General features: G+C 40.9%; 2 protein-coding genes across 2 annotated transcripts in view; one reads left to right on the forward strand and one right to left on the reverse strand.

Moving 5' to 3' along the window:
* The window catches only part of LOC105389586 (tRNA (adenine(58)-N(1))-methyltransferase catalytic subunit TRMT61A), a 77,170-nt gene extending 62,098 nt beyond the window's left edge, over positions 1 to 15,072 (forward strand). Inside the window, exons 6-7 of the mRNA XM_011560727.3 lie at positions 14,460 to 14,589; positions 14,933 to 15,072. Coding sequence (XP_011559029.3) covers positions 14,460 to 14,589; positions 14,933 to 15,051 — 249 coding nt within the window. The 3' untranslated portion in view covers positions 15,052 to 15,072. The remainder of the gene's footprint in view (positions 1 to 14,459; positions 14,590 to 14,932) is intronic.
* A 1,488-nt stretch (positions 15,073 to 16,560) lies between these two features.
* The window catches only part of LOC105383417 (HEAT repeat-containing protein 5B), a 43,759-nt gene continuing 34,708 nt past the window's right edge, over positions 16,561 to 25,611 (reverse strand). The window contains exons 36-47 of the mRNA XM_048622047.1: positions 24,925 to 25,076; positions 24,612 to 24,715; positions 24,174 to 24,279; positions 22,236 to 22,316; positions 21,526 to 21,629; positions 21,113 to 21,218; positions 20,630 to 20,769; positions 18,876 to 18,997; positions 18,541 to 18,632; positions 18,247 to 18,264; positions 17,834 to 17,979; positions 16,561 to 16,774 (exon numbers count right to left, since the gene is read on the reverse strand). Of these exons, the coding sequence (XP_048478004.1) occupies positions 16,598 to 16,774; positions 17,834 to 17,979; positions 18,247 to 18,264; positions 18,541 to 18,632; positions 18,876 to 18,997; positions 20,630 to 20,769; positions 21,113 to 21,218; positions 21,526 to 21,629; positions 22,236 to 22,316; positions 24,174 to 24,279; positions 24,612 to 24,715; positions 24,925 to 25,076 (1,348 nt within the window). The 3' untranslated portion in view covers positions 16,561 to 16,597. The remainder of the gene's footprint in view (positions 16,775 to 17,833; positions 17,980 to 18,246; positions 18,265 to 18,540; positions 18,633 to 18,875; positions 18,998 to 20,629; positions 20,770 to 21,112; positions 21,219 to 21,525; positions 21,630 to 22,235; positions 22,317 to 24,173; positions 24,280 to 24,611; positions 24,716 to 24,924; positions 25,077 to 25,611) is intronic.

The raw sequence follows: 25,611 nt of genomic DNA on the forward strand, positions 1-25,611 counted from the left end.
GGGATGAAATTTTTTTTTTCGATGTACATACCCGTGTGGGGTATCAATGGAAAGGTCTTTTAAAATGATATAAAGTTTTCTAAAAAATATTTTTCTTAAAGTGAACGGTTTTTGAGATATCAGCTCTCAAAGTCGTAAAAAGTATGTCCCCCCCCCCTCTATTTTTATAACTACGGGGTATAAAATTCTAAAAAAAATAGAGGTGATGCATGCTAATTAACTCTTTCAACGATTTTTGGTTTGATCAAAGTATCTCTTATAGTTTTTGAGATAGGTTGATTTAACTGTAATATTATATTTGCTGCTACGTGTTGGAAAAAGAAAAGTTTACAGTTTGAATTTAGTATGACATAATATTATTATTATCTATGGAATCTGTCTTCGCCCCGTGTTCTAGCTGTCGTGTGTGTTGCAGAAAATAAATATTATTATTTATCAGAAATCTCAAGTTTTACTTGCAATTCCTACGAAACCTCAACAGGTTATGGGCCCAGGAAGCTCTGAAGCTTAGAGAAAAGAAGAAACAGCTAAGAAAAAGAAAATTATTAGAAAATTATTGTTTGGTGAAAAATGGCGTTGACAGCGGCACAAACTATGAATATTGAAAAATTTGATGGAAGTAATTTTCAGCAGTGGAAGTTTCAGATGAAGTGTGCATTGCAGGCAAACGGAATAGACATCTCCAAACCAAAACCAGCGACTAAGGAAGGTGATTGGCTCAAGAAAGATGGTATGGCTATGTACATTCTAACGTCCTCAATGGAGCTGAAACAAATTACACTGATAGAAAATTGTGAAACCGCTCAAGAAATCATGTTGAAGATGGAATCAATATATGAGCAGAAGAGTGAGTTGAATAAAATGGTTCTTCATGAAAGATTTTACCAATACAGAATGTCTTCAAGTGAAAGTGTCGCGGAGCACATCTCCAAAGTAGAGAACTTGGCTCAACAGCTAAAAGATAGTGGTGAGAATGTAAGTGAGTTGGCCATCATCACTAAGATACTTGGAACGTTACCTGCCAAATACAGATCGTTACGTCAGGCATGGATGTCATTAGATGTCAAACAACAAACGCTGAGTAACTTGACTGCTCGTCTGTTGGATGAAGAAGCCAGCTTGAAGCATGAAGAAAAGCACGAAACAGCCCTATTGGTAGCAAACAATAAACAAAAGAATGCGATGGAAGCCAGTGCTGGTAGCTCAATGAAAAACAGAATAAAACATCGGTTTGAGTGCTACAACTGCGGAAAGAGAGGCCATTTCTCTAAAGAATGTCGTGCGCCGAGAAAGGGTAGCAGGAATCCAGTCGGTAAGAATATGTTGGCTTTAAATAAAATTCAAATTCAAATTCAAATGGTTTAATCGACGTAAAATTTTACAATTATTTGTCGATAGTCATCTACCACCATTTCACAAAGGCCCCGTCATTGAGAAGGAAAGAAATGGCGAAAGAAACTCCTCGAGCATCTTTTCAACTTTTTCCTTATATCTATTACAATTTTTACTTATATCTAGTACCTACAATTTTACTTAAGTACCTATATCCATTTCATTTTTTCAATAGCCTTAGCTGAGGTGGACAAGACCACGCGTTTTTGTCGTTTAAATAATCATTTATACTATAGTAAGCTTTACTACATAATGTAGCTTTAACATAATTCTTAAATTTTTGCTCAGTAAGATTTATTGCTTCATTTGATAATTTATTATAAAAACGTATACAGTTCCCCATGAATGATGTGTTTGTTTTCGAAAGTCTGAGTGTGGGGAAAAGCAACTTATTTTTGTTTCTGGTCTCAATACCGTGAGTGGCTCCTACTTTACTAAATGAATTTAAGTTTTTACGAACATACATAATATTTTCATAGATATATTGGCATGGAACAGTTAATATACTTATTTCCTTAAACGTATCTCTTAATGAAATTCTAGACCCTAATACATATATGGCTCGAATTGCTCGTTTTTGCAGAACAAAGATTTGATTAATGTCAGCCGCTCGTCCCCACAATAGAATTCCGTAAGACATAACACTATGAAAATAACTAAAATACACAAGCCTGGCTGTATCTACATCTGTTAACTGTCTAATGGTTCTAACCGCATAAGCTGCAGAACTCAATCTACCGGCTATCCTCTCAATATGGGGTCCCCATTGCAACTTTGAGTCAATTGTAATACCCAGGAATACCGTTTCATTTACTAACTCTAGCTTATCGTTATTCAATGTCAAATATGTCTCTACTTGTCTTACATTAGGCAAAGTGAATTTAATACATTTTGTTTTCTTGGAGTTAAGAGCTAAATTATTTACAGTGAACCAATTAGCAACTATGGAAAGAGCACTGTTTGCATTGTCAAAATTGACTTCTTGTCGCTTCAACTTAAATATAAGTGAAGTATCATCAGCAAACAGTACTATCTCACATAATTTATCTACCAAAAACGGTAAATCGTTAACATATACAAGAAACAAGAATGGTCCTAAAATCGAGCCTTGGGGAACACCCATACTGACAGGACAGCCAGCCGAACGCACTCCATTTATGTCAACTAGTTGAGTTCTGTTGCTCAAGTATGATTCCAATAATGTAAGAGCTTTGCCAGTTAGCCCATAATATTTAAGTTTCATAAGTAGAGTGGCATGATCCACACAATCAAATGCTTTCGATAGATCGCAAAATACACCCACAGCATCAAGACGCTCCTCCCAAGCACTAAATATGTGTTTGACCAACGCGACACCAGCGTCAGTTGTAGATCGACCTTTGGTGAAACCGAACTGTTGGTTATGGAGAAGGCCGTGAATACTAAAGTGCGAAAGCATTTGATGCAGCATAATTTTTTCAAATATTTTACTCAGTACTGGCAAAACTGATACAGGCCTAAAATTATTGGGATCATTTTTCTCACCAGATTTAAAAAGCGGTATTAGTTTACTAAGTTTCATCAAATCGGGGAATACACCGACCTCAATGCATCTGTTAAAAAGATTAGCCAAGTGGGGTGCTAGGATATCAATAACATGACTAATAACTTTAACGGACATGCCCCATAAATCTTCGGTCATTTTTAAATTTAATTCTTTATAAGTGCTAATTATAGTCTGTGTATTTATACCATGAAATTGAAAGTCGAGATCGCAAGGCGGTGCATTCCCTCTTAGCAAACGTTCAGCTTCAGCGCAAGATGAATCAAGGTTCTCAGTTGTAGCTATCGGTATACTACGGAAAAAATCTTCAAAGACGGAAGCCACTTCTTCACTAGATGAAACAATTTTATCATTAATTTTAAGTTCAAAATTTAAATCACGTGGTTTATTCTTCCCGGTTTCAGTATTAATGATATTCCATACGGTTTTAATCTTGTTATTAGAGTTTTTAATCTTTCTATTTATATAATCTGATTTAGCTTGGTGGCAAACGGCTTTGAATATCTTTGTATATTTCTTTACATAATCTCTAAAGTTATCGTCATGAGTAAATGTACGCTGTTCATAGAGATCATATAATTTACGTCTGCTCTTATAAATTCCCGATGTTGCCCAGTCATTAAGACTTAGTTTACAATTAACATCTACTTCTTTCTTAGTGAACACGTTTTCAAATTCTCGAGACAAACCTTGAAATATTTCCTTAAAGGCATCATTGGGATTTCTTTCAGAGCTTCTACAGTAGTCAAGTTTACTGTTCAATCGAGATTTAAACTTATCAATTCTGTATGATGTTACTGGTCTGAACTTGAAAGTGGCTGACTTACGTTCAAAAGTACAAGGAAACGTAATAATTTGCCCACTGTGGTCGGATGGTAAGCAATTGATTACAGAATTATTAGTAAAATCACAATTACAGTAAATATTATCAATACAAGTCGCTGAGGTGGGAGTAATTCTGGTTGGTTCCAGGAAAACATTACTTAAATTAAATGACTTAAACAAGTTAACTATACAACATTTCATAGAAGTCTCAACTAATAAATCAATATTAAAATTATAATATAGAAACCAATCTAAGTGAAGTTGATGACACTTGGATATTGGACAGTGGTGCGTCGGCACATATGAGCTGTAGAAGAGATTATTTTGAAGAACTTGTTCAATGCGATGAAAAATTGACATTAGCAAATAAGCACAATGTAGAGGTGAAAGGCATTGGAAAAATAAAGATAAAGAGAATGGTTGATGGACAGTGGGAGCAAAGCATGCTGGAAGGAGTTCTGTACGTGCCCAGCTTAAGAAGGAATGTAGTGTCTGAAGGTGTCATTCTTCGGAAAGGATACACTGTCATTAAGAAGCATCCCAATGCAATGATTTATAAGGAGAATGAGGTGGTGATGACTGGTAATATAACAGAAAACAACTTGTTTGAATTAAAAATCGAAGTAGTAAAGACGAAGAAAAATGACACACAAGTATGTAGTCAGGAAGAAATTAACATGGTAGAAAGTTCACCAGTAAAAAGTACTGACAGCAAGAGGAAGTGTCAAGAAATTGAAAACAGAAGACCGTTTGATTTAGAAGTCAATTTAAGATCACAAAGAAAAGGGAAACTTGAGGCAAATAATGCAGAATTGTCGCAAGGGGCAATAGTATGTCCACACAAGATAGAATGTTCAGGATCTGTGAAGGAAGAACGAATCGCAGTAGAAGAAAATGGAACTTGGTGCAGAGTTGAAGACATCGCCATCAAGAAAGATGAGAAAGGTAGAGCTACACGTAGATGTTATAAAGCTCGTCGTCGTCGCGGTGACTCTCGCCCGTGGTGCAGTCAGAAACAAAAGACGGTGCCCTCTACTACCGAGGCAGAATGTGTAGCGGCTTGTAATTCAGCTAAAGAAACATTGTGGCTTAGAGATGTATTGTTAGAAATAGGTGAAAATGATATTTTTGATTGTAGGTACAGAATGACTGAAATAGATTTAGATTAGAAGACGTTTTAGAAGCAGCTAGAAAGTATTAGGTTGTTTTGTATTAATATTATGTTGGTAAACTTTTAGTGGGAGTGTTGGAAAAAGAAAAGTTTACAGTTTGAATTTAGTATGACATAATATTATTATTATCTATGGAATCTGTCTTCGCCCCGTGTTCTAGCTGTCGTGTGTGTTGCAGAAAATAAATATTATTATTTATCAGAAATCTCAAGTTTTACTTGCAATTCCTACGAAACCTCAACACTACGGAACCCTTTGTGCGCGAGCCCGACTCGCACTTGGCCGGTTTTTTTTTTATCTTTGTTTATTTAATGTATATAAAACATTACATAATATTATACATAACCATGCGCTGAAACCAACAGATTTAATTGTTGGTTGTTGGAATAGCGAGCACCACTTGGGAAGAGTAGCTCGTTGAAGTTGCATACGACGAAACATATTGGATTGAACTAAAAGAAATAGATCGGCGCGGATAGTCGTATTGCTCACACGCACCGCCATTGCCCAACAATCCGAACTTGGAACGTGATGGATGGAGTAGCGTCCGGAAACGCCACGGACAGTGTCGTGTCGGTTACCCTTTTGATTTATCGATACAATTTCATTATGAGCTCTATCACTCGACCTATTTCTATTGATATTAATAATTGCGCGGGTCAACGCAAGTAATTTTGTTGCCCAAAGTTAATTTACTTAAAACTAAAACAATCAAGATGAATATGCTTTATAGAAATCAATCGGAAATTCCAATGAGACATGCGTACCCAGACAGTCAACTTACACGCAACAAAAAGTCTAATGCCGATTACCCAGCTCAAAGCACAGATTAAAACATAAAACCTTCATGCTGTCAACACAGAATTTAACCGCTCCGACAGCCGGACTGGCGCAGATGAAAAAAACAAATTTTGAAAAAAGAACACGAGCAAAGAGGCGCATTAAGAATCAAGATAACGGAGATGGACGAGCACTCAGCGGCGCGGCCACTTTATTATTTATTGACACTTTTAAAATAATTACTCGTTAGTTGGCCCGTGCCGAATGTGGGCAACCGCCACCGCCACCGCCGCCGGCGTCGGGGACCCGCCGCTATCCATCAAAATAAACTTGTAGGAGACTCGGAAATGTGGAATGTCGCGTGCTACTGTTCGATTGATACAGATAACAGCGTATGTTTTGTGTTCGCCGTCGCTACACATTCATGTCGTACCGGATTATAACGGTTCATATCAATGGTTTTTTACTATATTATATTATTCTTTTGTTGAAATTATATTCATAATTTAGAAATTAATTGTATATATTATTGGTAAGTATTTTACATTTCACAAACCAGTACCAATAATCACAAATAAAAATCAACCTGTAACAAAAAATGTCCGGTCATTCGCCAGCCCATCCATCTAAAGCTAAAGCGCTAAAAACAAAAAAGACTACACACAAACTTTTTAAATGACGGTTCTGCCAAAAAGTTCGCAATAAACAGCCTCTTTATCGCCACGCGTCGTCGCCATAACTGTCTGGCAGCTGATAAATAACCGTTCAGTGGATTTAGACGTTTATCCGTGGAAAAAAAGAAGAATAAAAAGATATCGTAAAAGCGTCTCGGTAGCGGCCAGACACATGTTGGCGATACGAGCACGCGTGCAGGTGGGTGAGCAAGGAGGATGCATGACACGGTGAGCAATGCACCTCTTTGCTAATTTAAGAAAAAGTAAACCAGCCAATTAGTATTCCGTAGTGTTACACGAAAATATCGGAAGACGTGTTAACGACAAGCTCAGAATAATGAAGCTTCATAAAAATTATAGACTCAATAATGTTCTCTTGAACGCAGTTGTGCAATATTGAAATAGAATGGTAGATCGCTGTGTCCGTGATCAATCGATGCATTTCGCGGCGACATCTGTTGCTAATGAGAGCGAATGAATCACGGCCAGTGATTTATCACTACGCCGCGCTTGTCTATGAATGTGATAGTTGCTACGTGGAGTAGTGGTAGGAGCTTAGCTGCTTATCTGGAGGTCCCGGATGCGAAGTTTTAATTTGCGGTTTTAAATTGCGATTTTTTAGACGGCCGATGGGGTAGTGGTTAGTGACCCTGACTGCTATGCCGAAGGTCCCGGGTTCGATTCCCGGCTGAGGCAGATGTCTGTTTAAAGACAGATATTTGTAGGTCTTTTATGTTGATATTTATATTTAACTAGTTGTTCCCGCGCGCTTCGCTTCGCCTTAAAAAGTTTTCCCGTGGGAATTCCGGGATAAAAAGTAGCCTATGTTCTTTCTCAGGGTCTAGACCATATGTATACCAAATTTCATTCAAATCCGTTCAGTAGTTTTGGCGTGAAAGAGTAACAGTATGTCTGTTACTCTTTTACAGTTACTTTCGCATTTATAATATTAGTTAGTTTAATATGTATCTATTTGTGTAGATATAGCTGTCTGATACCCATATTACAGGCTCTGCCTAGTTTGGGGTCGGATGGCCGTGTGTGAGATGACTCCACATATTATTATTATTATTATTAGTTAGGTTACAAAATATTGGATAAGGTTATGTTGACTTCATGTCCAAAAACTAAAGTAACTTTAGTAATGTGTGAGTTTTTTAAGCTTCTATCTTGCAACAAGCATTCAATCTCAAATACTTACTTTCGGACATGATAGTCTCTATACGGTGTTTGAACTTACACATAAAATCAATATGACCCTTTAATAATTCAATCTACCACACCATAACACAACCACCGCTGAAATCAAATCACAACCGAATTGCAAATGGCGCCCCAAATCACTATAATGTCACACAGAGTTGACATTCACGGGCGGTGAAAGTGCGCGAGTCGATACCCGGCTTATTACGGATCGGATCGAATCGTAATCGATCGATTGCTCGCAGTAATCGCATTAACCACTCCGGGGGTCCGACAGGCCACACGTGCCACGATTGAGTGTTAAGTTTCTTTGCATAAACAATAATTAAGGTTAAACGCAAGCTCAGCTAGCGCCGCCAATTGAAAAAAAGCGTAAGTTCCGTTTGAAAGCGTTTTTCCTAAAACTACCACGTTAATGCTAGCCTAGCCGTTCATGCTAATATTTTTTTTTGTTGAACTTGCATTAATAATGCCACAAATGTATGATTTAGACTGAAGATGCTAGAGAAGATGATGAATTCCTGTATAGATTGTATCAATGCAGCAATGTAGTATATAAGTTAGTAGTATGGCGTGAATGAGAGTAGATCGAGGGAAGTTCGGAAATGGCAATGAAATTGATGATTATAGCGCTTAATACTTACATGCACTTTTAATTACAAAACCATCGTGAGGGTCATTGAAAGTTGTTTCTTCGTGGTCCTCATATCCGCTGTGCGAATATAAAGTCCAATAAAAGTATATATACCCATATAAATATGGGTACTTATATAATATTATTAAAGCCAAATATTGAAAAGTATAACGTATTCAAAACAATCTTTTTTCAGGATTAGGCAGGTATAATAAGCGAACAATGGGTCAACAAAGATAAATCAAATGAAAGCGCGAGTATATCGCACTTACTAGTCTATTATTTAGTAACGGTCCAGTCTGCCAATCAAACGGTGGCTTACCAAGGCTAATGCGGCTATATTTCATGTACGTACCTATCTGCTGACATGCCGGAGAATCGAATTAATATCTGAACGTTAGGCAATTTGTTTTGTGTTTAATTTCTGACGAATGTTTCTGAATAATAGCTGCATGACGAATGATACAAGCAAAGCTGATTAATATGCAATACAAGACCGAAGGTAGGTTTGCGAGATACGAACATCACTCACAGCAAACTAGTCTTTAGAACTGTCGGGGGTCACTCTATGTAACGAAAAACGAAGTTTCGGAGTGCTGCTCTGCGATCCAAAAATGATGCGTCTCCTTTCGTCCACATCTTTAAAAAGTTGGTGATGGCATCTAGAAAGAACTTATACAACCACATTATAATTTTATTATAAGGTAGGTAAATACAAAGGATATACACATAATAATATAACAATACCCAGATACGTAGTTTACAAAACTTTACACTAAAATATGTATTTAAGTATGGTTAACCGGTAATTACAATGTGCATCGAACAAGGATCCGTTCATCGGTGCCGTGACATCGATAATGATAATAATTATACATATTATACAAGTATAATTATAAATGTACGCGCCGTTTGTCTTACCAAGATTACTCTATCATTATGGGAGCTAGCGTCTTCATTGCAACGGGTAGGTACTGGCAGGTAGAAAACATAGGTAGGTATTGAGTCATGTTACTTATTTTATATGATCTCAGAGCTATTGCTACTGAAAGAAAGAACGAAGGAAAGAAAGATAATCAATATTGGAACCTAGATCAATAATAAATAAACAAAGGGCTGTCGTCGTCAAAAAATCAGCTAATGCGGCTTCTTTGGCTAGCTCAAACTGGACTGGTACAACTGCTAGTAAATTGATGAATTCAAATTCAAATTCAAATGGTTTAATCGACGTAAAATTTTACAATTATTTGTCGATAGTCATCTACCACCATTTCACAAAGGCCCCGTCATTGAGAAGGAAAGAAATGGCGAAAGAAACTTTAGTTTTAGTTAAAAATAATGATTTAGTTATAACTAGAGGTACCTAAGTAGCTTAGCAAAATAATGAATCCTTGTATAAAAAGGACTATTATCTCCTTACCTACTATACGTCTAGTAGCAGTACTGTGTTAATTTTTACTACCGTATCTGTGATGAGTGTTTTGTTACTGACTGTACCGTTTAGAAGCACGTGGTTAAATACCTAAAATAGCTGTCAATTCCAACGTGATTTACACTATAAAGTAATCTTGAGATCTAAAATACTAATAATTCAGCTATATGCCATTATCATAATGCTTATGTTATGTATGCTTATAGTGGCTCTATTATAGGTAGGTCATCATCGGATGATGTTTTTACAGTATATTCTTGTTCTTCTTGAGTAAAAACCAATAATTATGTTAAAAAAAAAACACCTGCTCCGGCCGGGAAGAGTTTCCGGGACCTACATCTGGATCTTCAGTTGTGACTCACTGGATTCTCGACTTGGCGCTTTAGTCGGTGTGGCCGCTCCTATCTATCATCTATCTATCATGGCGAGCTGATTTTCCGCATTTAGCCTCCAAGGTGGGCCATTATGCGTGAAATACCTATGGGGTGACTAGCTATTAAGCCACCCAAGCTCACGCCAGAAAGCCAGTAGACGACCTAGGTTGCTCATGACTTCCCGGAGGGACCCCGGAGATCCGAGGATTTTTGATCGTAGTGACTCCACACCTTTGCAATGTAACAAGACATGGGAAGCTGTTTCATCTTCCTCCATGCAACTTCTGCAAAGAGGAGTGGTGGAGATTTTCATGCGATATAGGTGTTTATTTAACCGGCAGTGGCCTGTTATGGTACTTATCACGACACGTAAGTTTGCTCTGTCCAAGCATAATAATTTGCGTGTTAGTTTAGTATTAATTAGTGGTACAAAAGCTTTTGTTTGTTTGCACTCGGCACTGTTACTCCAGAGATTGGTGTGGCATTCTGTCGTTCGGGAACGCAACCAAGAGCGAATTTGGTTGAAAGGGATCGGTACTATCGGCTCTGGGCCTATTGGTGCAGTGTCAGATCCCTTTCGTGCAAGTTCATCAGCAGCGTCGTTCCCCAGCGACCCGCTGTGCCCTTTTATCCACTGGAGGGTTATGGTATTGTTTTGTGAGGCAAGCGATTCTAGAGCTGAGTGACACTCTAGTACTAGCCCCGAAGTTATAGTTTTGCTAGACAAAGCTAGCAGAACTGCAGCACTATCAGATAGGATACGAATACGTTGATTCGTAACCTTTCTAGATTTGACTGCGTTAGCGGCCCGTGTAATAGCAACACATTCAGCCTGAAAGATTGTGTTGTATTTGCCTAGTGCCAGTGAAAAATGAATGTTTAGGTCATCCGAGTGAACACCAGCACCCGTACCTGACGTTTTTTTGGATCCATCAGTGTATATTCTCAGTTCATATATACTGGACTGATCTCTTGGTTCTTCATGCAATTGAATGTTGTAGTGCCTATTAAATATATGGATAAGCGGTATTCGATCACCAATCGCTGCCATCATTGGTTGATGTTTTATGGCTTCCAACATAATGGATGTGTGTGACGCTGTTGAGTTATTTGCCCACAGGCCAGCTGCTCTTAGTCTAAAAGCGGCGGCAGCTGCTTCCTGTTTCACCACGAGATGTAATGGTGGAAGGTCGAGAAGTACCTCGAGTGCGGCCGTGGGTGTTGATTTCATGCATCCTGTGATGGCTACACATGCAAGCCTTTGTAGCTTTTGCAGCTTGTTTTTTACTGAGCTAAGTTCTGTTCTGGGCCACCAGACTACAGAACCGTAAGTTATGGTAAGTCGTATGACAGCTTTGTACAGCCATAATGTTAATTTTGGTTTAAGGCCCCAGGTTTTTCCTAACATTCGCTTACACTGCCAAAAAGCGATCGTGGCCTGTTTTATTTTGTTATCGAGATGTTTATTCCAGTTCAACTTGTTATCTAGCGTTATGCCAAGATATTTCACTTCGGTTGAAAGTGTTAGTTGAGTACCAAATAATGTAGGCAAGCTCATGTTATTGAGTTTTCTCTTGTTAGTAAATAGGACTAATTCTGTTTTACTGGGATTGACTTTTAGTCGATACTCCATGCACCATTGCTCGACAATCTTCATTGCGGCCTGCATAACGCTACAATGAAGGTTCTCGAATTTCCCACTAATGAGGATGGTGAGGTCATCTGCATAGCCGACTGTATAGAAGCCGCTGCTGTTGAGTCGTCTAAGGAGGTCGTCTACTACCAGATTCCACAGTAGAGGTGAAAGGACCCCGCCTTGAGGGCAGCCTTTAGCTACAATGCATCTGGTTGTCCCGTTTAGGTTGAGTTGTACTGCTCTTAACTTTAACATATTATTTATCCAACCCCGTAGAGTAGGATTAACATTATATTTGGTTAAGGCAATGTTGATACTATCGAAGTTTGTTTTATCAAAGGCCCCTTCTATGTCTATAAAGGCACCTAGTGTTGATTCTTTGTTTGTTAGCGCACACTCGATTTTGTTCACTACGCTATGGAGTGCTGTTTCGGTCGATTTGCCAGCGGTATAGGCATGTTGGCTGTTATGTAATGGTTTTCGTTTGAGACTATTATCTCGTATGTGTCTGTCACAAAGTCTTTCTAGGGTCTTTAGTAGAAACGACGTTAAACTAATAGGTCTGTAGGACTTTGGATCCGTGTAGTCACTTTTTCCTGATTTAGGAATAAAGGTTGCTTTCACCTCTCTCCACTGTTTAGGAATGTAGTTATGTGCTAAGCAAGCCTTAAAAATATTCGCTAAGCTTTGCACGATAACCTGTTGTCCCCACACTAGGAGCGCGGGGAAAATACCATCCAAACCAGCTGATTTAAAAGGTAGAAAGCTGTTTATGGCCCATTCAATTTTTTCAACGGTTACTAATTCTTGGGCGGTTATCCAATCAGATATTGACGGGTTCGAGTGCTCGCTATTATCCCAGGTCAGATCATCAACGAGGCGGCAGTCTGGGAAATGCGTTTCAAGGAGTACTTGGCACGTTTCTTTATCGTTGTTAGTATAGGTTTTATCGGCTTTTTTTAGGCAGCCAAGGTTTTTATTTTGACCGCAGTCTAAGATTTTTCGGACTCTAGCTGCTTCGTTGTTGGATTCAATGTTTTCGCAGAATCGACGCCATGAGTCTCCTTGGCGGATTCTTATTCGTTTTTTGTAATGTTTTTGAGCTTCTTTATATAGCTCCCAGTCAGCATAGTGTCTAGTGTTTTTGGCCCTATTAAACAGCTTCCTAATCTTACGTCTCAGTCTCTCAAGCTCCGGTCCCCACCAGTGGGAGGTTTTGGGCCGAGTAGGCGGAGACGTAAGTGGACATGCTTGTTCATAAGATGTTGTTATACATGTTGTTAGTGACAAAACATTGGTTTCTATAGCCGCGGTGGATTGCGACATGTCTTTAAAGTTTATAGTTTGAAAGTTTTGTGTTAGTGCTTGAACGTATTTAGTTCGGTCAGTCTTCCGCGGGTTACGGCGCGGTTTGACTTGCGGTGGTTTCGCTTGAAGTTTAAAACATATTCTTCTATGATCGGCACAGGATGGTTCGTTTGATACATGCCAGTCCGAAATTAGGTCAGTGACGCCAGTAGTAGCAAAAGTGACGTCAACAATTGTTTGGTAACGCGATGAAACGAACGTCGGTTCAGAGCCTATATTAAGAATGTTAAGGTTTGTTGAAAATAAGTAAGTTACCAGGTTTTCACCCCTTCTGTTGGGAGTTTCACTGCCCCAGAGCGGATGGTGCGCGTTGGTATCCGCAGCGATGATCAGCTCTAGGGAGTTGGACTCGCAGTGATGCACCAGGTCCGCCAACTCACCGGGTGGAGGATCTCCATCGCCAGGCATGTAGGCGGACGCTAGTACAATTGAACTACAGTTACCCACCAAGTTCTGAACTAACACAGCTGTTAAATCTTTCGTGCAGAACTGGGTGAGTTGTACCGCGTCCACAGAACGGGGCATGTAAATACACGTGCGTGGGTTAAGAATAGAGGTGTTTAAAAACAACTTACCCCCAATGTTGCTGAGACCGCAGATACGGCTTCCCCTGATCCACGGCTCCTGGATCAGGGCGATGGTCCCGGTGTTGACCTCCAGCTGCCTGCGTAGGGTAGCCGCCGCAATCTGCTTGTGCTGGAGGTTGGTTTGAATGACGAAGAGGTTACTGAGGCGAGCGGAGAACATCACTGTCCACCGACTCCGCATCAGCATCCGACTCTTCGTCATGACCGCCACCGTCGATCCAGGACGATAGAGCCGCGGGGGTCGCAGCAGGCATCGTCTCGGTGGAGGTGCTCGGCAGGGTCGTTGGTGCCTCGACTGGTGCAGCACTCACAGATGTGGGGCTGGAGGTGCACAGCGGTGCTGTTGGTAGCGGGTCCTCACTTTCTTCGGGAGGCTGGCTGCCCAGAACGCCGTTGTTGAAGAACCGGATGTAGATGTTGCCCACTGCAAACGTCATCTGCCGTCCGAGCTCCATGATTCTTGGCACCTCCGATCTGGGGATGCCGAGGTTGAGGAAGGAGTCCTTGCCATTGTGGATCTGGCGGTCGTACAGGGTCCAGTCCCCCACGTTACGCCACGGTGTGGCCGCTCCATTCAGTAGCCTATTTACTTTTCAACTTTCAGAAGTAGGTATGCATCTTATATTACGCCACGCCATCAGATTCTTTCGTTCGTCAGAAACAGTTTGTAGCTATTAGCAAATTATAAAACTGTATTTTTTATATTGAACCATAAACTACCATACCTACTGTCATTCCAAGTTTCCAACACAAAAATGACATTTTCTGCACAGATACCCACATCATACCTACTTAGTTGCAAAAAAAGCTCATCTAACATAACTATCCATTGATTCCAGGGCTCGTCCTGCCCCGTGGATGAGAAGGCGAGCAGTACGACGAGCTACGCGGTGGGCGCGTGGCCCGAGTCCCAGCCGGGGCACACCGGCTACCTTACTGTGGCCACCCTGCCACCCGCCTTCCGACGAGGTACGTGCTTACTGCTACAGATATATGGATAAGGGTGTTGCAAATGTACCTAGGCCAAAAAAGAGAGGCTATTCTGAACAGCATTCCATCAAACACTTTTGGAAATTCGCGAGAATATCATGTTTAATGTTGGCATCACACTTGGCTATTCGTATTTGTTATTTGATGTTTGCTGTACCTTCCAAATACAAAAAATGTAGGTAAATTCGGCAATAATTTTGGCGAATATACTGACCGCACATGGCAGTTTTGGCAAATACGAATAAGCAAGTGGGACGGTAGCATAAGAAGCCAATTAACGAATAGGATGCTATTAATTTAATATAATTTTAATTTGTTACAGAAAAATCCAAGAAGCCAAAAGAAGTAACGGCTCAAGAAAATCCAACGAATGGTGACACGAAGCCTACACCAGAACCGATGGGTGTAGACGGTAACAATGCGGAAATTACTGTAAAATAAACTAAGTACTTGTAAATAATCTTTGCTTTTCTTTTATTACCTTTATCTAGCACTTCTTGACTTTCTTCCGTATTTGTAGTTCCTAAATTAACTTTGCAAATATTTAGTTAAAATAAAAAAACCAAAGGTAAGCGAATTAGGTTTTTATTAATCTTTATAATTCTAAAATAATACAAGTAAAATAGTTTATAATCTTAAATTTAAATAATAAAATTAGCGCATTTATAATCAGAGCCTCAAATAAATTAGGTACGGTAAGCTATACACTGTGGATAGTGACTTTCGTTGACGTGGCTACGATTAATTTCTTACAGAATCTCTTAGATTTAACAGGGTGAGTAAAATTGTTATTTCATAAATGTTTTACCGTATAAGTAAGGAAGATGTTTCATTGTTTACTTTTTACAGCTCGTTAACACATTCGTTTGTTTTTTTTGGAAAATAATATTTTTTACATCAATCACATGAGTGATCCTTGCTTTCTCATATTTCATGAGTATATATTATTTAAAATTATTATTCTTATTATATAGTTTTAATCTAAAGCCACTATCTAGCTAGGGTCTTGTGCAAAACATAGTACCTAGGTATTAGTAAATAATTAAGTAAGTATAAATATTCGACATTAATGTTTGTTATTAATAAAATAAAGATTACACGACTTAATTCTATAAACACACATCGGAAATAAATTGGTTGATCATGTAGGTAAATTTTACATATTTCTTTATAAAATATAGCATGAGCCCAATGACAGCTGTAAAATCCATTTTATTTGTAATTTCTTGGGTGTCTTGCACATTGCACAACAAAGTTAATCAAAATTAAATCTATGACATCTTGCTATTTAATTTTGATTCTTTGTGCAAGACCCCCTTAGTTATCGAGACATAATCACCTGTCAATGTAAATTCATAGCTCTGAGCAGTCCTGCAATATTTTACAAAGTAGCTATAGTCAGAAAAATTAAATCTGCGTATTGTCTGTTTCTGTCAACGCAACATAAATGCATACCTATTGCAAAATCTGTCCTAAAATGCGAACTATAACTAAGTCAAAGATCATTCGTACTTAAAATTCTTACTTTAATACTATAAATGCAACCAGTCAGCGAAGGTTACTATATTATACAGTATTTATTAACATAGGCTTCTAATTTCGTATAGGTATTTTGTCTATAGTTTTTTTCCATACAGTCTATGTGATCTGTCAGAATATCATATATTCAGAGATCTTTATTATAAATATTTATAGCATGCTAACTTTTATAATCTGATATATTTTTTCTAAGAAATACAGTGCTTGGAATAAATTAACTGTAATTGGCACTTCTCTTTTACATACATTTAATTTCGTCAGTCGTCGTCGTCTAAAATTCACTCACGCATGTAAGGGTGAAGCCAGACGAGCGTAATTTAGTAAGTGTTGTGAGTCGCGTATTCTGATATTTCTGCCGGAATACGCGACTCGCAACTCACAAAATCACGCTCGTCTAGCCTCACAATAAATCCGTGCAAACAGGCTGTACATAGATCCATTAGCCAGTTTACCTAAAGTCGCTGAAGTCAGTCTTCAGTTCGATAGTAGGCCGGGCCGGCCGGGTGTCGAACACGGGTCTCTGCGGCGCGCTGCGCTGTCTGCTGCCGTGCTGCTGGCTCGCCTTCACGGCTGCCTCGAGTTTGAGGCGGAGCTCCCCTGATTGCTGCATCATTGTCTTGAATTCCTGCGAGAAAGGAAAAGGAGGTATCTTAGTTTTGAGTCCATTGGAGCGGTGCAAGGAAGAACGATAAGCGAGTAAAAAATAAAATTATCTCTATACTAAGTCATTTCTTACACAAATGTAAACCGTTTCGGGTGATTTTGTTTTTAAGCTGGGCGTGACTGTTTATGATCTTCTATCGAGTCCAGATCTTAGGTTATCTCGGATGATAATCTCTACAAAGATCCGCCCTCTTTTTTCTAGCATACAGACACACTTATAACACCTTATTAGGTAGGTACTAACCTGTGGATATCTTGCTTTAGAGCGTCGGCGCTGACAAATCAACATCTATGTAACTCAAGCGATTGTTCCGCATCTAGCAGATAGCGCAGCGCCTATATCTACAAGGTTCCAAAAAACTACCGATGCTTAGAAACCATGCGCCGGCGCAGCCGGCCACTCGGCGCATTCTTTTAGACCACAAACAGGCACCCACACTTATAGCACCTCGCATTTCCACTAAAGGTCAAGTCAAAGTACAACATACCTGTGGATATTTAGCGGCGATGCTGGTGAGGTGCGCGAGCGCGGCGTGGTGCGGCGCCGCGCTCGCGCGCAGCCACTTAGCCACCACCGGGATGAGTAGCCCGCCGCCGTGCCTAGTGTGCTGTGATGCTGTCTATCTACTGGAGACCCCGAGTGGCGGCATAGACGGACACTCAAACTTAGCTCTACTCCCATTTCCATCGCTCTTTAAAGCGATTTTTAGAGCGCCGGCGCTGATAAATCAACATCTATATAACTAAAGCGAAGCGCAGCACCTATAACACCACAAGGTCCAAAAAAGCCATGCGCCGGCGCAGCCGGCCACTCCGCGCATTGTCTTAGACCACAGACAGATATACATACATACATACATAAACACCTGCACTAGTAACACGAGCCGCATTTAAGACGTGACAAAAGTTTTGTATCGCGCTCACTCACATCGCGCAGCCTCAAGAGCGAGCGCGACGGAGAACTATAGTTACGTCTTTAATGCGCCCCGTACTAGCCCTTCTGTATGTAGTATCTACATACCTGTGGGTACTTGGCAGCGATGCTAGTAAGGTGAGCCAGCGCAGCGTGATGCAGCGCGCGCTCATGCCCCGCCGCCGCCCCCAGCGCGGCGCCCGCGCGCAGCCACGACGCTACTACCGGGATGAGGAGGCGGAGCATGCCTACACCTGGAATGATGACGGGGTTACTCAGGCAGTTGCATAGATTGTAAGAAAGAAAATAAGGATCAACAGCCGGAGCATGCCTACCCCTAGAATGTTGACGGGCTTATGAATAAATTGTAAAAAAGAAAATAAAAGTAAGTTGCTTCTAAAATGGTAGGAAATATGGCCCTTTTAGGTCGTATACGCAGCAATGGCGATGATGATGAAAATGGGAAATACTACATATATGATTAATGGAAAAAACTATTTATGCTTTTTCGTATGTATTACCTCTATGACCTCCGTCTTCTGATTGCGTGAAAAGTAAAGTAGTTGTCATTATGTAAGCTCATTATAGCGTTTCTCCAGGGAGAACATAAGTTATGCTACCGCTATTTTTATAGCGACTAGTAGTGAATAGAAAAAACATAATTAAACTTCTGAAGTAATAAAATTGCTGCTAAAACTAACATTTTCCCATCGGAAAATATTACATACACACATAATTAATCATTTTTCACAGCCTTAACCCATTTGTTTCCATTGGTTTAATTTTATTTCTAATATTCAAGTATATTAACTTACGGGCTGTGTCATCAGGCGCCACATCCACTAGATCTGTCAGGGCAGTCAACGCTGCCACGGCTGCTTTAGTGTGAGATGCGTCCACTGGGTACCTGGTAACATAATATATGCACGGTGGAACAGACATATTGAATGTTATAAGGTTTCAAGCTCAAAGGGTTCTATTATACCTATTGTTGGAAAAAGATAAGTTTATAATTTGAATTTAGTATGACCAACATTATTATGATCTATGGAAACTATCTTCGCCTCGTGTGTTTCAGAAACTATCCTCAAGTTTTACTTGCAATTCCTACAAAACTTCAACATGTATGTATGATTTTCTGTACACTCACTTGGCAGCAGCAGCACGGGCGATGAGTCTGGGCGCCAGCGCGCGCGCCCACCACGACACGCACTCGGGACTCGCTGATGAAGACCAGATGTTGCGAACTACGGCGCAGCATGCCGCAAACGTCTGTGAGGGGAGAGGGGTAGGGTTGAGATTCGTTTGACGGTAGCTACACGATACGGTTGAGATTTGTTTGGCAATAAGGACCACGAAATTGACTCGGGGCTCGCTGATGACGACCAGATGTTGCGCACCACGGCACAGCACGCAGCAAACGTCTGTGAGGGGAAAGGGGTGAGGTTTAGGTTTGATAGTCTATGTCGGAATGGCCAGGTGCACTACATATTGTCGTAAACATATGTGAGATGGATGGGGTTTATTGTTGAACTGATTTATAACGAATTGCGCAAGTCATCCTAGTGTTCACGCTCTTTAATTTAGCCCGGTATACTGCTGGTGTAAAACAAACTACACACAGTTTACCACTATAGTGTGGGCCCGCGCGCCCAGCAGGTTGAGACACTCTGTATATGATGTGAGTACCTCGTGGCTGGGCTCGTCCAGACACTGTCGGAAGTGGTTGATGCAGGGGAAGTGCAGCGCGGGCGCGGGCGCCGCGTGCGGTATGAGCGCCGCCATGGCCCGCAGGTTGAGACACTCTGTATATGATGTGAGTACCTCGTGGCTGGGCTCGTCCAGACACTGTCGGAAGTGGTTGATGCAGGGGTAGTGCAGCGCGGGCGCGGGCGCCGCGTGCGGTATGAGCGCCGCCATGGCCCGCAGGTTGAGACACTCTGTATATGATGTGAGTACCTCGTGGCTGGACTCGTCCAGACACTGTCGGAAGTGGTTGATGCAGGGGTAGTGCAGCGCGGGCGCGGGCGCCGCGTGCGGTATGAGCGCCGCCATGGCCCGCAGGTTGAGACACTCTGTATATGATGTGAGTACCTCGTGGCTGGGCTCGTCCAGACACTGTCGGAAGTGGTTGATGCAGGGGTAGTGCAGCGCGGGCGCGGGCGCCGCGTGCGGTATGAGCGCCGCCATGGCCCGCAGGTTGAGACACTCTGTATATGATGTGAGTACCTCGTGGCTGGGCTCGTCCAGACACTGTCGGAAGTGGTTGATGCAGGGGTAGTGCAGCGCGGGCGCGGGCGCCGCGTGCGGTATGAGCGCCGCCATGGCCCGCAGGTTGAGACACTCTGTATATGATGTGAGTACCTCGTGGCTGGGCTCGTCCAGACACTGTCGGAAGTGGTTGATGCAGGGGTAGTGCAGCGCGGGCGCGGGCGCCGCGTGCGGTATGAGCGCCGCCATGGCCCGCAGGTTGAGACACTCTGTATATGATGTGAGTACCTCGTGGCTGGGCTCGTCCAGACACTGTCGGAAGTGGTTGATGCAGGGGTAGTGCAGCGCGGGCGCGGGCGCCGCGTGCGGTATGAGCGCCGCCATGGCCCGCAGGTTGAGACACTCTGTATATGATGTGAGTACCTCGTGGCTGGGCTCGTCCAGACACTGTCGGAAGTGGTTGATGCAGGGGTAGTGCAGCGCGGGCGCGGGCGCCGCGTGCGGTATGAGCGCCGCCATGGCCCGCAGGTTGAGACACTCTGTATATGATGTGAGTACCTCGTGGCTGGGCTCGTCCAGACACTGTCGGAAGTGGTTGATGCAGGGGTAGTGCAGCGCGGGCGCGGGCGCCGCGTGCGGTATGAGCGCCGCCATGGCCCGCAGGTTGAGACACTCTGTATATGATGTGAGTACCTCGTGGCTGGGCTCGTCCAGACACTGTCGGAAGTGGTTGATGCAGGGGTAGTGCAGCGCGGGCGCGGGCGCCGCGTGCGGTATGAGCGCCGCCATGGCCCGCGCGCCCAGTAAGGCTGAGATACTCTGGCCAGGCTCGTCTGTGAAGCAAAATAATGGGTCATTAGAAACTAGTAATAAAAAAAACATATGCCTTTTATAGCGCTGGAATTATTTAATAATAATCATAGCATTATGCTGAGTAATAATCCTTTTTCTAACATTTAAAATACACATGTTGCTTGTCTATATCTTTACGTCCTTCTGCCTGTCTGCTATAATTTAATTATTTAATTATTATTATAATGTCGTGTATATTTATCATTACCTAATTTCACTATCTAACAATTTTATATATTTTTCTATTATAAAAAAATATGAAAGGCGTGGTTGTTTATGTTACGTATATTCGGTTACAATAGAATAATATTTGATCTGCTGTACCGTTTTTGACGAGTGTGAGCAGCTTGTCCGTGGTGCTGTGCAGCAGCTGCGAGTGCTGGCGCGCCGTCTCCTCGTGCACGCGCACGCAACGAGTCTCCGCCGCCGCCTGGAAATAACAAATAAGTTTTAAGGACATTTTCTGCAAAACCGAGCTTAACTGTATATTTTATTGGCGTAGATAAACTCGTTTAATGCTCGTTCCACCAATGACGCAGCCGGTGGTACTGGTAGTTAATGAAAAGTCAAACCTCTGTAGCTATTAGGATATGTACGTACTCATCGTAGGCAGTCAGCGGCTGATAGCTGCTCCTTTCACAAGAGGACAAATATTTAATCCAGCTGAACTCAACAGTTTTAGCTAATAATTATGTTTTCTCCAGCATGCATAATATGTTCCTAGTTCTACATCATACCTGTAAGAGCAGGATAGCTGCCGAAGCGACGTCGCCGTCTCCGTCGCTCCACTGCAGCACGCCTGTCGCCAGGTACAGGATCGTCGGCAGGATTGATAGTGCGCCTGGAATGGGATTAATTTTATTTTAGTACTCAAATTTCTAGACCGCAGTGTAGGACCGTATTCTGCATTGTAACTTTCATAATAGGGAATATGCATGTTATTCAAATAAAGGTCAAATACAATTTTTATGTTATCAATAGGTCTTTAACTATGAAATTGCCGTAGGTTTTACTAGTCATTTCCAATAGAAAATAAGTTTGGAATAGCTTTGTATTCTAAATTCAAATTAATTTTGTTTTAAATCATGACATTCTATTTACAAACTCAGTCCGTTGCTTAGTAAACGTTGTAGCCTGTGGTGCAACCCTAAGGTGGCTTCTTTTTCAATGGGTATAACCGCGTATAACTTATTATGCACCGTGGTCCAGTGAAATAAGGCGCATATTCCCTCAAAAATAAATTGGTAGGTAAGTAAATAAAAACGTGTGCGGCTGGAGCGCGATCTAAATAAGATCTTATTGCTTATGGGATGGAGTCATATTTCTTTGAAAGCCATTGCGAAGATGGACTTCTGTACTGGTACTAGTTATTATTCTGTGGCCTGATGAAGATTTTGATAGATACACAAATTACTAACAACGTTTTAATAAAATTGTCATAGGTTACCTTGTGGACTAGTTAAGTTGGGCAGCTCGCTCAGACAGCTCAGACTCTTGATTAGCAGGGTGTCTCCATGCACGCCCAGGCCTGTGGGAAGCAGACAAAATAAATAAATATTAGCATTATTAAAGGATAAAATTACCAGGGTGTCCACTCAGAATCCTCCAAAAAATTCCCTGACTTTTCCCTGACTTTCCCTGACCATTTCAGAAATTTTCCCTGACCAGAGATCAAAATAAACAAAAGTTTGATTTGAAAGTTTTTAGTGAAGTAAAATATTAAGCCGAAAGAGAGACGAGAGTGACTTGGGCAGATCATTTTGAACATGAAATTCTAAAAAAAAAAAGATTTTCCACACAAACTTTGCTAGACAGGTGAAATTATATGAGAAAAAAACGCGAGTTTCAAAAACACGTAAAACAAAAGTTGTTTAGAGTGTTCCCCTGAGTCACTCTATTTCGGCTATGTACAATGTACATCTACCACTATTGCAACATTATGTATAGAAAGCAATAATAAATAAGTGCCTACTTAATTTTTTTGTACAACAAAGTTATAATACTTTAATTTTGCCATAACGTGTAATTCTTTTTTGTATTTGCAAAATTGAGAACAGGTATATATAAATATATACCTATTTCTCATACAAGGCTAACTAATAAGTTTAGCTCAACTATTTATGATTAGTAGTAACATTATTTACTTAACTGTTATTTTAAGTAATACTCATAGCATATTGTAGGTATAAATAATATTTTATTTAGCTTAGTTTAGTTTCGTGTTTCCAGTTAGGTTAGTATGTTTGCATACATAGGAATCATTTGTGTTATACTCTGTTACCAATTAGAGAAAACTATTAATTGGCTTTCAACTGTTTATTTTTAGTGTAAAACTGTTAAATTTTAGCTGTAAGTTTTCCATAATTTTTTTTTTTTTTTCAAAATGTCATTTTACTTTTGAAACTCAAAGCTGGATACACTGATTATTATTGCAAAAGAAGTTAGTTAGACCTAGTTAATTTTATTTAAGCACACTTATTGATGGTAGGATTAGTAGAGGGTGCTTTGAAGAAATAAGCCTCCTCATATTATTTTTTTCAAATGAGAGTTTGGAATCAGGTAGATAAAATTTAATAAACTTTTTAAGTTGTGTATAAAACTTGTACTAGCACCTTGTAAAGTAATGTTACTAATGTTAAGCTTTGTAAATACCGTAATTAATTAAAATAAAACAACACCAAAATCAAATATTTTTGTATGGGCGCGACGCTTTAAAAAAAACATTAGGTGCCGCGTGGAGGAAACGCTTCTACATGCGCTCCCGCTGCCGTATCAAATTATGAGTATTGGTGAGTGAAATGAGCGCCGATACAGCATGTCTGCACCAACACATTATGTGGGGATTTATTTTTCATCACAAACTCTTAAAACAAAAGTTGTTCAGAATGGCAAGCTGAGACACACTCTTTTGAAAAAAAATAATTAAGGGAACATCATTTTACTATTTAACAAACTATGAACTGAGTCTGGAATCTGGCTTACGAGATTTTATTTTATGATTTACGTCTTTTACGTTTAAAATAGAAGAAGAAAAATAATAATTAGTAAAGGAAAGAATTACAATTTTGCAAATATATATGCTTTACTAGTCATTTTTCCCTGACTTTCCAGGTGGCCCATCAATTTCCCTGACTTTCCATGACCACCTTGAGCTTCCCTGACTTTTCCCTGACTATCCCTGACTTTCCAGAAAGTGGACACCCTGATAATACACTCGTCATACGTACGCACACGTCGAATGACCTCAAACACGCTAACTGTTATAGCCATAATCTCCACGCTTAGCTAGTAAGTCGGAGATACAACCATTACCAGAAAACAAACAGACTTCTCTAATATTGAAAATAAGCATATATCCCGACCGGGCTTCTAACCCGGGACTGACCTCGCCTCTCCCCTATGACGCCCACGGAGCGGTGCTGCGCGGTGGGGCTGAGCGCCGGCAGCCGGCGCAGCAGCAGCTGAAGCGCCGCCTCCACGCCCGCAAACGCCTAGAAACAATAATTATATATAACGATATTAGGTACTGTATGTTAGTAAATTTATACATTTCATGTAGGAATATTAGTTTAAGAGTAGTTATTTTGCTGAAATCGTGTTTAGTATTTTTAAATTTGTATTTATTGCACTTGAGTACATTCTGCTTCCTGTACCTCCTGCAGGTTACCCGGTAGAAAATGCTTTTATCATTAAATCCACTCGATTGTACATTATTATTATGAATCTTTGTATTTTGTGTAAACTGCTAGCGTTTCATATTTAATAAATAAACAAATTACTTTATCTTTACTTAGGACATCATGTGCAATAAAATAACACATACCAGCGAGGAGTCCGCAGCCAGGGTGCCGGTGACGCCGCCCTCGCCGAGAGTGTGGATCGCTTCGAGCACTGCCGGCGGCGTGGGGGTCTCGGAGGGGGCTAGTTCTGGAGGGGGGGAAAGGAATATTTAGAATACACACGAACGCAAACGCAACGTATGAAGACGTGTGTAACGCTTTGAGCACTGCCGGTGGGAAGGTGGTCTCGGATTAAAACTGCGTCCACAAGAAAATCAAATAATAGTTAACTTATTTAATAATTATATTCAGAAGCCTATAATTGATTAATTAATTATAGATTTAATTAATTTGTACCTTTCATCTTAGCCTCCATCTTGGCATTTAGCTGCTCCTTGGCGCCAATGATGACTAGCTTCAGTGCGTCGGCAGCCAATAGCAGCGCTTCCACGCTCTCCTGGGTTAAAGCGGCGCGGTGCAGTATCTGACACACCTCTATGGCTAGGGCCCTGGAAAAAATAAAACTTTTTTACATAAAATTAATAATATAACTACTATAATCAGGTGGACTTAGTGCTAAAAGCATTGTACAGAAGATGCAGGAGCAGATATTGTACTGTACACGGTTACAAGAGAGCGTAATACGTGATATTATTTTTATTTGAGGGCGTGCTGCGTTGACTTGTTCGTCGTCCACTCAAGAATGCCATCGCTATCGGTCAATAGTTCTTGGCAGACATGGCTGACGAGCTGCCACGTCAGCTTGCAGATATTAAGGGATATGTCGTACAAGTTACTTCTGTCGTACAGCTACTGATGTAGTCATTCACAGAAACCCCCATACATACATATATCTTGTTATTTCAATAAGCATATCCACATTTACCTGTCCTTCAACAGCCTTGCCCTATTGTCCGCGTGGTCCAGTAGAGTCACCAGCGACTGTAGCACGTTGATGCTGTTCTCTGAACTCATGTCTCGCTGCGCACAGAAAAATCATGTGGCCGGTCAAGGTCAAAGGCGAACGCGACAGCGTGGCGTGGG

This window comes from Plutella xylostella, chromosome 7, assembly GCF_932276165.1.
Source record: "Plutella xylostella chromosome 7, ilPluXylo3.1, whole genome shotgun sequence".
Lineage (NCBI taxonomy): Eukaryota > Metazoa > Arthropoda > Insecta > Lepidoptera > Plutellidae > Plutella > Plutella xylostella.